Source organism: Macaca thibetana, chromosome 13, assembly GCF_024542745.1.
Source record: "Macaca thibetana thibetana isolate TM-01 chromosome 13, ASM2454274v1, whole genome shotgun sequence".
Classification (NCBI taxonomy): domain Eukaryota; kingdom Metazoa; phylum Chordata; class Mammalia; order Primates; family Cercopithecidae; genus Macaca; species Macaca thibetana.
Genome location: NC_065590.1, coordinates 106,845,330 through 106,862,258, shown reverse-complemented (window position 1 = coordinate 106,862,258; position 16,929 = coordinate 106,845,330). Strand labels below are relative to the sequence as shown.

Genomic DNA, 16,929 nt, shown 5'->3' with positions numbered 1-16,929 from the left:
TGGAGTGATCAGCAGGCAGTTAGCGGAGGCTAACAACGGTGTGTAATACCAAGGGAGACAAACAGCTTAACACACAGGTCAGGGACAGGGACAGTCAGAACATCTGTCATCTCAGGAAAACTGTATGCATGCCTGTAGACAACATTGGAGGCTTCACAGTAGTGGGGCACAGAATTCATTCAAACGGTCCAGCCAAATCTCTAAACAAACAGCAAGCAAACAATAAGAGGCTCCTGGGGGAGAGGTTGAGCATCCAGAGTTGATACAATATAATATCTAAAATTTCTGATTTTCAACCAAAAATAAGAAGACAAACAAAGAAGCGAGAGAGTGTGACCCATACATAGAAAACAAATTAAAAACAGAAGCAGGCGAGAATGACTGCCTTTCAGATGGTCCAGCTATCAGATTTAGCAGACAAAGACTTTAAAACAGCTGTCATAAATATGTTCAAAGAATTAAAGAAAACTATGGTTAAGAAGTAGAAAAATGTACAATGAGAATATCTTATCAAATAGAGAATATTAATAAAAACATAAAATTATATAAAAGAACCAAATGGAAATTCTGGAGGTAAAAATTGTATTAAGCAACAAGAACAATTTAATTTACTATAGGAGTTCAACGGTAGATCTGAGCATGCAAAATAAAGAACTGGTAAATTTGAAGATAGATCAATAGAAAGTCTTAAAAACTAAGAGAAAGAGAGTGAAGGAAAATTAACAAAAACACAAGAAACCTCGGACACCATTAGGTGCACCAACATATGTGTGATATAAGTACTAGAAGGCAAGGAAAAAGAGGAAGAAGCAGAAAATTTTTTCAAAGAAATAATGGCTGAAAATTCTCAATCTGATGAAAAACATGAATCTACACTCAAGAAGCTCAACAAATTCTGAGTAGAATAAATGTAACAAGATACACTCCAGATAGATAATTGTAAAAAATCTTAAAACTCAAGAGAAAAATCTTGAAAGAGGCAAGAGAAAAATGACTAATCACATAAAAGGAACCCCAGTTAGGCTGGGCACAGTGGCTCACGCCTGTAATCCCTGCACTCTGGGAGGCCGAGGCGGGCAGATCACGAGGTCAGGAGATCGAGACTATCCTGGCTAACACGGCGAAACCTCATCTCGACTAAAAATACAAAAAAATTAGCCGGGCACAGTGGCGGGCGCCTGTAGTCCCAGCTACTCGGGAGGCTGAGGCGGGAGAATGGTGTGAACCCAGGAGGTGGAGCTTGCAGTGAGACGAGATCACGCCACTGCACTCCAGCCTGGGCGACAGAGAGAGACTCCGTCTCAAAAAAAAAAAAAAAAAAAAAAAAGGAACCCCAATTAGAATAACAGATAGATTTCTTGTCAAAAACAGTAGACTTCAGAAAACAGTAGGATGACAAAATGTTGAAAGAAAGAACTGGTCAACTTAGAATCTTATAATCAGTAAAAGTCTATTTCAGAAACGAAGAGGATATAAAGACATTCCCAGATTAAAAGATGTTTTATTTAAGTTGATGGAATTTGTTGCTAGTAGAACCACTTTACAAGAAATATTAGAAATTCTAAACAAACTCTTTCAGGCTGAAAGCAAGTGACTCTAGATAGTAATTTAAATCCACATTTTAAAAAATCACCAGTAAAGATAATTATCTATAAATAATAGTATAGATGCATACATAGTTCTTCTCATCAGTTTAAAAATAAATTTTTTCTATATGTTAAGTCTGTAACATATAGAAATATTATACACTTGACAATAACCGTACAAAAGAGTCAGGTGGGAGCAAAGTTGTCTCGGAAATGACACCAGATGGTAACTTGAATGAACAGAAACAATGGAATAGAACCAAAAATGGTAAATAAAAAAGGTTAAAATGGCAAGTTCAATGAGTAAATACTTGCTCTCAATTATTCTCTGAGTTTTCTAAAAACATAAAATTATATAAATTATTAATTATAATCATGAATTGCTGAGTGTGTATCATATATAGATTTAACATATATAACAGTAGTAGCATAAAAAAGGAGAAAAAGACTAGAACCATATGAGAGTAATGTTTTTGTATCTTATTAAAACAAGTTCCCATAAATTAGAAATATTTAAGACATATTGTAAGTTCTGGAACAACCATTAAGAAAATGACTCAAAAACATAGTTAAAAAATCATAAAAGGAATCAAAATGCTATAGTACAAAACATTCACTTAATTGAAAACAGTAAAGTAGAAACAGAGGGACAAAAAAGGCATGGGATATAGAAAAAAGTAAAATGGCTGATACAAATCTAATGATATCAATAATCTATTAAATGTAAATTAATTAAACAACCAAATAAAAAGGCAGAGATTACTGGCATGGATAAAAGAACAATAACAACACAACAACATCCAATTATATGCTCCATAGGAGACACGCTTTAGATTCAAAGTTACCATTAGATTGACAGTAAAAGGATGGAAAAAGATGCATCATGCAGATGGCGACCATAAGAAAGCAGGAGTGGCAATATTTATATTAGACGAAATGAACCTCAAAACAACAAAAAACATAATTAGGAATAAACAGGGACATACTATAATGATAAAATGGTCAATCAATTAAAAAGATATAAGAATTATAAACATAGTAATATACATATATTTATATAAGCACATAATATCAGAGCCCCAAATACATGAATCAAAAACTGACAATCTAGAAGGAAGACATAGACAATTTAACAAAAATAGCTCGATGTGTAAATAACCCATTTTTAATAATGAAGAGAACAATTAGTCATAAGATTTTCAAGGATATTGAACAACTAAACAACCATGTAAACCAACTAGACCCAATGGACTCCTGGAGAACACTTTACCCAGTAACGCAGAACACACATTCTTCTCCAGCACACGTGGAACACTGCACAAGACAAGAGTCTATATGTGAGGCCATAAAAGAAGCCTTAACCCATTTAAAAAGACTGAAATTATACAAAGTATTTTCTTTGACCCCAATGGAATGAAATTTGAAATCAAGGACAAAATAAATTTGGGAATTTATAAATATGTGGACATTAAGCAACACACTCCTAAATAACAAATGGATCAAAGAAGAAATCACATGAGAAATTAGATAATACTTTGAGATTAAGGAAAACGAAGACACAACATACCCACACTCATGGAAGGCAGCCAGGGCAATGCCTAGAGAGAATATGTAGCTGTAAATGTGTCTATTGAAAAAAAACAGACCTTGAGTCGGTAACTTGAACTGCCTTTCAACACGGACGAAGACGAGTTTAACTGAACTTTAAGCAACAGCCTTGCTTGGACCTTTCCCCTTCTTTACCCTGCTTCCCTTAGTACCTTCAGTTTCTTTCCCCGAAGAACATTGACTCAGTATATCACATGTACTTGAACTGGTATCAGGCTCCGCTTCTAGTGAACCCAATCTGACAACCACGCACTAGCTATGTGATCTTAGGTAAGCCCTAATGTCTCTGTATATTGAAAATAATGTGGACTTTGCCTACCTTGTACAGTGCCCTGAAAACGATGGCTTGTTATGCAGATGAATGTTACAGTGAGGTGGCCTTTACTTTACCACCCAAGCACGTGTGAAACCAAGATCAAGTAACTTTCCTGAACCTTCCTTTTTTCCCCATTGAGGGATGTGCAGACAAGACAGACAACAGGAAACTCTGTCTTTTGAATAACATGCCGCCTAGATGTGGGACCAGACGCTTCCCAATCTGCCACTCTCTGGCTACCTCCTACTGGAGAATTCCCATGGCTTGGTTATTTTACGAATAAAATGAGAGCAATGACGACCACCTTCCATGGCTATGAAAATGATTCCGTACGAGCGTGCGTACAAGTTTTGTAAAAAAATGGCTGGGCGCGGTGGCTCATGCCTGTAATCCCAGCACTTTGGGAGGCCGGAGCGGGCAGATCACGAGGTCAGGAGATCGAGACTATCCTGGCTAACACGGTGAAACGCCATCTCTACTAAAAATACAAAAAATTAGCCAAGCATGGTGGCAAGCACCTGTAGTCCCAGCTACTTAGGAGGCTTGAGGCGTGAGAATGGCGTGAACACGGGAGGCGGAGCTTGCAGGGAGCCGAGATTGCTCCATTGTACTCCAGCCTGGGCAACAGAGCGAGACTCCACCTCAAAAATAAATAAATAAATAAATGAAAATAGAATGGCAGATAGTTATTCAACACATATTGGATAGTACGAACCGAGTACGTGCGTGCCCTCTACGTGCTTGAAAGGAAAACCCTGTGTGGTTACAGGCCCGGCCATTGTCCCATTTTACAGAAAGGAAGTATTCACGGGTGTCTCCTCGGTCTCTGTGGACGTAGCTGGGAAGTTTGAGAAAGTCTCTGCCCTGCCGGTACTCACAGTCCACTTGAGGGCTGGTCCTTACTATTTGTGGCTACTAGGACATGGTAGGAGCAAGTTCCAAGAGAAGCCAGGCCCAAAGGGGACGCTCACTCAGCCGGTCACCTGAGTCAGAAGTGCCCTCAGAGGTTGGTCCCTTCAGGAAAGACGTGTCCACCCTCCAGCCCCCCAGTGGTCTCGGTGGGCACCAGACCTGCTGTGATGAGAACAGCCTGAGGGAGCCGCTCTGGAGCCCCATGCTCCTGTTCTGACTCCCTCCCTCATTCAGACAGCAGGCCGGAGTGCTCCGTTAGGATGGAGGCTTAGACAGAATCTGAGGGTGCTTCATGGAGAGCAAACAGTGCTTTCTGCTAACATCGAAAACCAGCCGATGCTGTGACATCACTCACACTCACAGTTACACGCAGACTTATCTGTGGGGCTCTGAGAAGCAAAGTCAGGTCATAGTTAAGAAGTTTAAAGCTCATGTCTCCAATCCCTAGGAGATGCTTCTTATCTCTGTTTGAAACTGACATGTAAAAGTTGATAGTTATGTTATTTAAATGAAATTCCATAGTTAATTTCCATACTGTCATAAAGACAGGCTTTGCAATAAAGTTTCTGTAAATGGCAAGCCTAAATAAGCGGCAAAGATGAAGAAGATATTAACAATAAAATTATGTTTTGTGTCATTTCAAGTGCTTTGACTGTAGAAATCCATATTTAATCACCAATATAAGCCCAGAGACTTATATAAGGCTATTTTTAACTGTGTTTTGCAGATGAAGAAGCCAAGGTGCAGAGAAGAAAAGGTACTTCCTAACGTCACAGGGTGGAAGCACCCGGGTCAGAATTGGAGCCAGAATGGTCTGACCCAGTCTTCTCTCTCATAGCTCACCACTATCTCATATTGTCTTTTAAAAATATTACTGTGTATCAGTCTAAGGCTGGGCACAGTGGCTCATGCTTGTAATCCCAGCACTTTGGGACACCAAGGTGGGCAGATCACCTGAAGTCGGGAGTTTGAGACCAGCCTGACCAACATGGTAAAACCCCATCTCTACTAAAACTACAAAATTAGCTGGGTGTGGTGGCGCATGCCTGTAATCCCAGCTACTCGGGAGGCTGAGGTAGGAGAATTGCTTGACACCAGGAGGTGGAGATTGCAGTGAGCTGAGTTCGCGCCATTACACTCCAGCCTGGGCAACAAGAGCAAAACTCCGTTTCCAAAAAAAAGAAAAGAAAAGAAAAAAATACTGTGTATCAGTCTATAAAATGTTTAAAGTCTTTCTATTTCATTTACTGGATCAAGAGACTACATTTTACTTGTACTTATTTTTCAGGGCTATTAATGTGCCCTATGGCTAAAAGTCCAAAATATTCAAAGAATTACCATGGAAACTCAATTTTTGATCTTTAATATATTGAAATTTAATACAGACATCATTTCTGAGTCTCTCATCATTTTTGAAATAAATGCTCAAAGCATGCCCCCAGCCTCACAAGGAGCCAGAGGGTTGTGAGAAGAACGGGTTGTGACTCAGCCCAGTTTAGCAGTATGATCTGTTGACAGAAAAAGGCCCTTCTACAGGGAGGGCCAGGGGACTGGGTAGGGGTGGGGAAAGGGGAAGAGAGGAGAGGGAGGGAAGGGAGAAGGAAAGGGAGGGAAGCCACAGTCCCTGATGAAAATACACTTTCCACCAGAGGGCGATATTTTTGAAAGCTTTGATTTGGTTGCATATGGTACAAAAATGCAGTCATGATAAGCAAAACTGAAATATGTTTCTTTTATACTACAGATTTATACAGCAGTGAGTAAGAAAGATTGAATAAAGATGAAAGAAGAGTTAGAAATACTTCGTCCTAATAAGGCTGAGGGAATTTAAAACTATGTCAACAGGGCAAATCTACAAAGGATAGTTTAGGAAGAAATGGACTGAAATTTGAGAAGAAAATGAATTGAGCGTACCAGGAGATTCGATTTCCAGTCCCTTGCAAAATGACAGACTGAAGATGAGCATCAGCCCTAAGAGGATCCCTGCGTAGGAGACCTCTCTGAGCATGCACATCCGCCCGACAGACGCCGGACTCCCAGGAGCAATGTTATAAACTGAAATAACGTGAAGTTCTTCTCTACTTAAAGAATTTGGAGGGATATGAATATCATATGTTGCAAAACTGGATTTTTCCACAAATGATGATGCACTCACTGCCCACGTGATTTCAATGTCCACTGAAGGAGAAGGGTGGCTTTGCCATGAGCAGTCCATAAACTGCCAATGACAGCTGGCCGGGTGTTGAGATGTGCCTGTTACACAAATGTACATGAGACAGAAGCAGATAAAATGGCAAATGAAAGAAACCCTACTCCTAATGAAAAAAAAGGAAAGAAAATGGGAACCATCAGATAGCTTTAGTTAGACATTCATTGAGAAAATAAAGGAAACAATTTTTCCTAGGTGCCAACGGTAACAACAAGAACACTAGGAAACCTCTCAGTTTTCACGAATTGCATCTTAGGTGTCTTCAGAGGATATGGCAGTTGTATGGACAAGTACAACCTACTTACCTCAATTCCTATTTCAAATCCCCCACCAAGGCCAGCTATTCCAATGGCTGAGGGTGCAGACCATTCTAATAAAAAAAACAAACAAATGTTATCCTAACATTAAAACACCCTCAACATGTGAATATAGGAGGGAAAAATGCTAAAATCTAAAGAGTGCTTCTATTTAAAATAATGAGACTTGGTATTTCCCCCTGTTTTAAAGTGTTCTTCAAAAAGAATATGTAATTTTTAAAAAGTTGAAAATATTTGAAAAGTATTAGATATTCATTACCAGTCTCATAGCCTTACAAGCCCACGTCCTCTAATCTTTCTCTACCAACATGCATAAGACCAAACTATTGGTTCCCTAACCATTAACCATACAGAGCACCTGGTAACTTCAACTGTCAATACTTTTATAAAACAACTTAGCTGTAGCTCCAGTCTTCAGCTAGAATTCTGTCATAGATTTAAGAGATCAGAAGGATTCAAGAGAGTTTATTATCTAACAGTAACATAGTAATTGTTTCCATTGTACATTTCTGAGGGCAAAAACTATTCTAACACCTCTGATGCTTAAGCACAAGAAATAGGCTACAAATTCAAGCTTGTTAAAATTCTAACAAGATAAATTACATTTAGTACAGTAATTCTATTTGCCATGATATGGCTCATTTTAGGATTACTATATGCTTATTTTTCTTGATACAGAAACAGTCATGTTAAACAAGTCTAGAAAAATATATTTTCAATTTGGTGGGGGGATGGTCTGGCCAAAGCACTTTTTGAAAATGGTTGCTACCATGCATACTAGATAATAGAATACTGCTGGAATATATCCAGAACTGTCCTACCTAGGCTTAGAGAAGTATGGGTTACAGAAATCAGTGTCTGATAATTTTTTGTTCCCTATGTTAGGAACTGTCCCCGTGTTAAGACGCTGGTCTTGGCCGGAATCCCGGGGAACGTGTCGTGCCTTATTTGGACAGTTTTGAAATTACTGTCAGCAGAGTCAGCAGCTGCAGCTCAGGAAGAAGGGAGAGAAAAGTAGGTTTTGAAACCAGTAGGAAGGTTTGCTGGGGCTCTGAGACGAGCTCAAGGCTTCGTATTGGCTGTCCCTCCCCTTGGTCAGCAAGTCACCCCGTCAATGGAGCAGCTGGGGACCTGAGACATGCGGGGACTTTCTCATAGACTTTGAGTCGCATCTGACAATGGGCCCCCTTGGAATGTGCCTCTACTTTGTTTGGTTTTACTGCTGAGAAGTCTGCCCATGGAAATTTGGATAATGCTTGAGAAAAAGAGAATTGTTTTCTTCCTATTTTCAAAGCCATACACTGAGCTATGAAAACTGATCCATATAATAAGGAAGAGGTTCTTGCTGACTGTGGGGATACCTTGGGAAGAAATGGTGAATCTGCTGACTGCTAAATGGTGAATCTGCTGACTGCTATTTCCAGGCCATGTTTCACAAATGCATATATTGTATACTTATTGTCTGTGAGTGTCCCATGCTCTCTCAAAATAAAATAAAATTATGCTAAAAAACTGCTACTAATAGAAAATGTGTGCACTGAACAGCCAATGTTAAATCAGTATAAAAAACATTCTAGTTGGTTTTGACACACCTGTGTGCATTTTAAATATTACTATAAATGTTAGTACTTGGGATTCATGGCAAATATTTTCATTCATCTCTGAAGAATCAAGTAGTAGATTTCATCCCAGAAAGTAAAACCCGATGATACTGCTCTTGATATGATTCTGGCTTGGGAAAATTCTTCAAATGTCACAGTTTTTATGATCTACCACAGAAACAAAGAAGTTCACACATGGCCCCTTATTTTCACATCAATTTCCATAAAACAAAAGAAAGTAGCATACCATGAAGCTGAGGAATAAGAATTCATATTAAACAAAAGAAATGCACACGCTGCCATATTTAAAGATTTTCTCCATGGAAGAATTACAAAATGCATGCAAAACAAAGTTAGATCTATCTACGTGTCATGTCTTGTCTAATATTTTGAGGACAGAGAGAGACAGAAAGGCTAGTTCCCGTGGCTTGTTCACTGACACCAAACTGCACGTTCAGTCGAGTAGCCCTGATTACGTAAGTTTTAGTTGATATGCAGGAAACCTGTCCTACTCGCTATGCAATGTGTTCACATGAAAACAGACAGAACAAAGAACGAAGATTCTCTGCTCCAGTGAACAGACGCCAACTTACTTCCATCTGGAAGGCGCGCCAGTACAATCCCGCTGCCTCCTCTGGCGGTCACCAGGAAGCCGGCTTTGATCACAGACAGAATTGCAAGGCCTTTAGCCTTCGCAATTACATGAGCTGTTAACGCGGAAAACAATGGGAAGGTAAGTATTTTGATCGATGTGCCTGGATAGACGATCGAGTGTTAAACAGAGTCAGAGTTAGGAAATATACCTAATGTAAATGAGTTAATGGGTGCAGCACACCAACATGGCACATGTATACATATGTAACAAACCTGCACGTTGTGCACATGCACCCTAGAACTTAAAGTATAATTAAATAAATAAATAAGTAAAACAGAGTCAGTGTACACAGAGGTTCTCCCTAGGAATTCAGGGCACACAGGAGCAATGAACAAAAGTCAGTCACTCAACAAACGGGCACGAGGCCTCTCTATTCCCACATGTGTTTTTTGTGTTTGCTATTTTTGCAGTGCTAAACACAACATCAGAAATATTCTCAAATCCCGTAACTGACAAAATTAATTAGATATTTGAATGAGATTTTATTGATATCTGCTAGCATTGCAAATATTTTGGCAATTTCAATTAATTTAGGATATAGTGCACAACATAGAAGATAAAAGTTACATTTTCAATGAAATTAAGATCCATATAGTACTAAGGAGAAACTTTAAAAATTACAAAAAGGCAGCATGAATTAGAACTTTGATCTTAAAGCCATGTAGCTAAATTAACCTTGTATTAATTTAAAAAGTTGGATTCAAAACCAGAAAAATTAAGTAATTTTTCAATGTTAAACCATTTTTAACTTTATAAAATGATCCGCTATAGCATTTGAGTACCACTTAACTATTAGTACACTGATAATATAATTCCATTTAAAAATATTGGTTTATTCACATTTCAGAAATGTTCATTACATAAAATGAGGGTTATTAGTATATGTATCCAATGAATACAGTCCCACAGGATTCTGTGAATTTGTGACACAATGATACCTCGTTCAAACTAACACGGGAAGCCTATCATATAACTTTAAGGTACCTTAATTTATTATTATTTTTGTCAAATATTCTGCCAAGGAAGTGAAGTCAGACATGGGGCTCTAGTACACAGAGCAAAGGCTTTGCAGATGCCCCAAGAGAACACTAAAATTCTCATGTAATTATGCCACCATTTCAAAGTTTAAACTAAGAACCGACTCTTAGAAATAATTCATCCAACACCATGAAGTTCACATGCAGAACATTCGTGGAGCTGTTCTTAATAAGAAAGCTACAGAAAATAAGGTTGCATCCTGGATGGCTGTCTACTAAGTGTACTTTATTTTTGTATTTTAAAAGGTTATAATTATATTGTAATAAGATTAAAAGCTGTATAATATGTCATGCAGGTTTATTTTTATAGCCACTTGTTGGCAGAATGTCTTCCTCACATTCTATTCTCAATGCTTCCAGAGTTGCTATTGCCCCTATTGGGAATACTAGATATTAACAAAAGCATGTTTTAAAATGAACATATTCCACATGTCAATTATATTTTTATAGATTTCTACTCAAATTCAGGGACACTAAAATAATAATAATCACTGAATAATCTACCAATTCGCTTTTGATTTATAACATAGAATGTACCAATTATAGATTTAATTGCTAAATTAAGTTTCACTTACTTCTTAGAATCCTAACATTAGAGGAGGCCAAACACACCACTGGGAAGGTCTCAAGATCTAGATGTCTTGCTTAAATGTTTTGTAGATTCAATTGCTTATCCTATGAAATAGCATCTTTGTTTTAATGTAAATATAATGCCCCCCACCAGACTCTAAGGAGATGTGGGCCTGGATCTCTGTTGGCTGTGGAACTTCTGTCTTTGCCACACCCACGCCTTGGGGTAATCTATTACTTAGACTAACATGCAAACAGAATTTCTTTTTCTGAGCTTCACCCACTGACAGGGGCTCCTTCAGAATACTGATACTGAAAATCTAGTTTTTCTTGTTGAGTTTTCTTTAAGCTCTAAAGCAGCGCTTCTGAAACTAGTGTGGTTGTGTACTTCACTGGGACCTTGGGAGGAATGCAGACTGATTTGTGACATCTGACCAGATTTCTCACAAGCTCCCAGGGGATGTCAAGCTGCAGATTCAGACTGCACCTGGAGTAGCAAGGCTCTACCAAGCACTGTTTCCTCAAGACAGGAGGAGTCACCGGGCCAATGCAACAATAATTAATATCATGATTAAGATTATTAAAATAATAATAAATTTTTTAAATATTATTTAAAGTTTTATTACATAACTTCAGATATCTGGCTTAGAAAAATTAAACTTATCTCTTTAATGCAGGACCCAGAGTCATGTACTCTGATTAAGAGGGAGGCTGGTCTGTAACAGTGTCCAGGCTAATTGGCATGAGACAAGTATTCTGTGAACACCCTTTGGAAATAACTAGAAGTGCTGATGAACAGATAGTGGTTTTCAAAGGCTCCCCTCTGGACCGATCTTATGTGTCACTGACTACTTAAGAATTACATGAGAAACACGTTTAAAACATGCATTCCTGGACACACTGCACTAAAAGTCTGAGTCGGCAGGTTTGGAATGAGGCTTAAGAACTGTGCTTTTACGGTCTAGGGGATACTGATGCACATCTGTGTTGGGAATTACTGATTAATGTCTTAAACCACTAGAGAATGTAAATGCCTTATGTGGAAGGAGGAAACACAAAATTAAAATTTATGTATGAGATTAGCTGGTGAGTTTGCGAGGTTAGCTTGCAGAGTCCTTAGCACGCAATGCGAAGGACAGACAAGGCTGCAGAGAGCTGAAGTGGAACAGAAACATGTGGTGTTTGGGGCACTGGCACCCCGGGGTGGGAGGCAGGAGAAAAAGCCTAAGCAAAAGGGAGAGACAGGGAGGGAAGAGGCCCTGCTGGTTTGCCTGGTCTGCAGTTGGCCCTGTCCAGACCCCTTGCACCTGGAGTAGCAAGGGTCTATGAGGACTGTTTTCTCATGATGGGAGAAGTAACAGGAATGCAAAAATAATTACTATCATTATTAAGATTATTCTATCAATAACAAATTTTTAAAACAGAGCTCAGAGTCATGTGCTGTGATTGATTAAGAGGGAGGCTGGTCTGTAACATTGCCAAAGTGAATTGGCATTTGGATCTCCTTGGCATGAAACAAGTTATGCTGTGAACACCCTTTGGAAATAACCGGAAGTGGTAATGAACAGGTAGTGGTTTCCAGAGCATCCCTGGATCAGCCATGAGAAAAAAGGTGGAGGAACTACTTGTTGGCATTGATAGAGGCTTCTGCCTGAAATGGAGTGTTGAACAATGCAAAAAACAACTTAGGAAAAAAACATTTAGAGATGAACAGCACTCATCCTATTTACCTACCAGGAATGATCTTATCAGGTCCATTTCTGGAAGTTATTTCTGTGAATTCTCTTAATATTTTGGCAGCCTTTTTTGCTTCTGATTTCAAATTGGAAGGTATAGGGTTATTCACTGAAAGATAAAAAAAGATATTTTAATCAAAAATTCTGCTAAATAGAAGTGAGAAATTTATTATAACTTCATTCTTCCCATATACAATTGTCAGAAGTGTTTGAACCAGAGAGACTCCATCTTGAATAGGAGCTGGTGAAATAAGGCTGAGACCTACTAGGCTGCATTCCCAGGAGGTTAGGCATTCCAAGTCGCAGGATGAGACAGGAGGTCCACACAAGATACAGGTCATGAAGACCTTGCTGACAAAACAGCATGCAGTAAAGGAGCCGGCCAAATCCACCAAAACCAAGACAGCAATGAAAGTGACCTCTGGTCATCTTCACTGCTCATTATACACTAATTCTAATGCGTCAGCTGCCAACAGACACTCCCACCAGTGCCAAGACAGTTTACAAGGGAACATGTAGGGAAGTTACCCTACATGGTCTAAAAAGGGGAGGAACCCTCAGTTCTGGGAATTGCCCACCCCTTTTCCAGAAAACTCACAAATAATCCACTCCTTGTTTAGCATGTAATTGAAAAATAACTATAAGTATCCTTAGTTGAGCAGTCCATGCCACTGCTTGCCTATTGAGTAGCCCTTCTTTATTCCTTTACTTTCTTAATAAACTTGTTTTCACTTTATGGACTTGCCCTGAGTTCTTTCTAGCGCGAGGTCCAAGAATCCTCTCTTGGGGTCTGGATCGGGACCCCTTTTTGGTAACACAATGAAGCATTAACACAGCATAGCCTATCAAAGGAAATGAACTGGAAATGCTCATTGACAATATCATCTCTCTTTCTACTAATAAATAAAATCTATGCTGAGAGTGGGAAACTCTAAACTCTCAGAATCTCAGAAATTATAAAATCCGTGGGCCCCAAAGGATGTTAAACAAAACCTGGCCAAACCTCTGTTATGTATCTTCTTCCTGCAATTAACAGACTTCAATACTAACTTAAAATAAGAATTTAAAATTTAAAAATAAATATATTTTGTATCTATAATATGTAGTATAAAATTTAATATATTTTGTTGTTCTTGTCAAAAATGTTGGAACTGGCTGCCTGTAGACTTTCCGATGAGTAAAACTCTAGGAGACTTGGGAATTGAGTCTACAAGTAATGCTGGCCTGCATTTCTATGGCACTTTATGTTTTTAGTGTCACCTGGACATTTATACACTCATTGGAGGGCTTGTCATAAAAAAGCTCACATAATTCTTCCAGCTCTGAAGTGTATCAGAGAAGATGGACTATTCTTTTGTCACTGGACGAGGAATCAGCAGAGCGAAGAAGCTGAGTGTTTCAGTGCAGGACCACGAGAGCCCTGAGGCTGAGAAGTTCTTGTCTCACTGACTACAGTTAAGAGGCTCATGTGTGACTGTACTGCACGATGTCAGGATCTAGAAGGTTGAAGGCATTCATTTCCACTGTTTCACCTCAGTAATTTACAGAATGTAGATGAAGTACGCTAATGGAAGCTTGCTTTTGTAAAAGGAAAATAAATCTCAGGACCCCAAAATCACCAAGCCAAGGGAAAAGTCAAGCTGGGAACTCTGTCAGGCAAACCCGCCTCCCATTTTGTTCCTAAAAAGATAGCTACAAAGGTAAGCTACACACTTCCCTCACAATTTGCCACAAGGAAATTCCCTGTGGACAAAAGATGGAACTCAGACTCTTCCCTCTGCTCACGTGAGACAAATGCATATCTATTGTTTCCTTTGCACTGTTTGTTTCACTAAGCCAGACTAAGGCGTAAGTGACTATTCCTGTAAATCGCATACTCAAAGACTAATCAGAAACTCAAAAGAATGCAACTGTTTGTCTTTTATCTACTTATGATCAGGAAGCCCCCTCCCCACTTCGAATTGTCCCGCCTTTCTGGATCTAATCAATCTTACATATATTGATTGATGTCTCATGTATCCCTAAAATGTATAAAACCAAACTATACTCAGATCATCTTGAGCACAGGTCGTCAAGACCTCCTGAGGCTGTGTCATGGGCCATCCTTAACCTTGACAAAATAAACTTCTAAAATTGCTTAAGACCTGTGTCAGATCTCAAGTGTAAACTCATGGTTTACTCTTTCAACAGATCAAATGCTCAAAGAGCATAGGGGAAAAAATCACTTTCTTTTATTTAAGAAAATATAAATATTTCTAATAAAATGTGATGTATTTTGGTGCTTGGTATGTTTGAAAGATGTAATTTATTTTAAAAGTGAAAACTGGCTGGGTACTCCCAGCACTTTGGGAGGCCAAAGGAGGAGGATAACTTGAGGCCAGGAGTTTGAGACCGGCCTGAGCAACATAGTGAGACCCCATCTCTACCAATAAAACATTTTAAAAATTAGCCAGGCATGGTGGCGTGCACCTGAAGTCCTTGCTACCCAAGAGGCTAAGGCAGGAGGATTACTTGAACTCAGGAGTTTAAGGCTGCAGTGAGCTGACTGGGCTACTGCACTCCAGCCTGGGCAACAGGGCAAGGCCCTGTCTCAAAATAAAATAAAATTTTAAAAAGTTAGAACTGATTTAGGGTCATTTTGGAGTTCTATTTTAATTTATTTAAAAGATGTCAGTATCAGTTCTTTGTGGCTCAACACAGGAGTATTAGTATCAAATCAGGAAAAAAATCCATCCCAAGAATCATCAATGGCATTAAGTAAGATAGAGGAAGGTATTTCCATAGATACTTTATGCAAAATTAAGTGTGCATGATGCATGTGTGTAGCTCTTTACTCCTTTTAAAAACAAGTGGCATCACAGCATTAGTGTATTTTGGCACGTTGCATTTTTAAATTATCTCAGAATGGTTAAAATATTGCCTCTTAGTGTAGGCTTTTCAAATCAACTTCATGAGACACAATTTACAAAATGAAACCTACCTGTTACAGGTATAGCTCAGTGGGCATGGACAGAGAGAGGTAGAGACCACCCCTGACGACTCCATCCATGCCCTCTGCAGTGGTCACTCCTGTACCCAGTCCCTGCCTCAGGTTGGTGCCAATCTGAGTTCTGTCACTGAGTATGAATTTTGTCTGTTCCAGAATTTCCTGTAGTCATCAGTGTGTGTTCTTTTCTATCTAGCTTATTTTACTCACATGAAATTACTGAGACTCACTCACATTGCTGCATAGATCAGCTCTTCCTTTTTGAGTGCCAACTGGTATTCTAATGTGTGGACATAGCACAATTTGTCCTTCCAGTCACTGTTGATAGACAATTGGGTTCTTTCCAGCTTTTGGCTATTATAAATAAAACTGCTATAAATATTCCTTTGTAAGCCTTTTGTGAAAAAATGTTTTATGGCCGGGCACGGTGGCTCATGCCTGTAATCCCAGCACTTTGGGAGGCTGAGGCAGGAGGATCACCTGAGGTCAGGAGTTGGAGACCAGCCTGGCTAACATGGTGAAACCCCATCTCTACTGAAAATACAAAAAATTAGTCTGACGTGGTGACGCGTGCCTGCAATCCTAGCTACTCGGGAGTCTGAGGCAGGAGAATTGCTTGAACCTGGAGGTTGCAGTGAGCCAAGATGGTGCCTTTGCACTCCAGCTTGGGCAGCAACAGTGAAACTCCATCTCAAAAAAAAAGAAAAAGAAAAAATGTTTTATTTCTCTTGGGTAATTACCTAAGATAGGAATTGCCAGTTCATGTGGTAAATGTGTATTTAGCAATGTAAGGAGCCACATAAGAGTTCTCTAAAGTGATTATACATTTTAGGCTTCCACCAGAAACTTATAAGAGTTCTGGTTATTCCATATTCTCACAAACACTTTCAATGTCCAGTTTTTAAAATTTTAGATATTTTAATGGGTACATAGTGGCCTTTCATTGTGGATTTACTTTTCATTTCTCAGATGACTAATGATGTTGAACACTTTTTCCTATTCCTATATCTCGTAAAGTGTCTGTTTAAATCTTTTGTCCATGTCCTTTAACCACTTTTTAACGGAGTTGTTTTCTTGCTTGTTAAAGTAAGTTTCTTATAGATTTTGGATATTAGGCCTTTGTTGGATATATAGCTTACAAATATTTTCTTCTATTCTGTAGGTTGCCTGTTTTCTCTGTTGATAGTTTCTTTTGCTGTTCAGAAGCTCTTTAAGTAGGTCCCATTTGTCAATTTTTGTTTTTGTTGTAATTGCTTTTGGTATCTTTATCATAAAATCTTTGCCAGGGATTATGTCCACAATGGAATTTCCTAGGTTATCTTCCAGAGTTTTTATAGTTTTAGGTTTTACATTGTTAAACCAGGCTAAATATGACCTGAGGACTCCATACTTCAAT

General features: G+C 38.8%; 1 protein-coding gene across 13 annotated transcripts in view; it reads right to left on the bottom strand.

The window, feature by feature from the left end:
• SH3YL1 (SH3 and SYLF domain containing 1) overlaps positions 1-16,929 on the bottom strand; it is a 49,761-nt gene that overhangs the window by 25,553 nt on the left and 7,279 nt on the right. For all 13 annotated transcript variants that reach the window (XM_050753208.1, XM_050753213.1, XM_050753211.1 and 10 more), the window contains 3 exons: positions 12,546-12,656; positions 9,143-9,256; positions 6,937-7,001 (listed from right to left, as the gene is read on the bottom strand). In XM_050753208.1, coding sequence (XP_050609165.1) covers positions 6,937-7,001; positions 9,143-9,256; positions 12,546-12,656 — 290 coding nt within the window. The remainder of the gene's footprint in view (positions 1-6,936; positions 7,002-9,142; positions 9,257-12,545; positions 12,657-16,929) is intronic.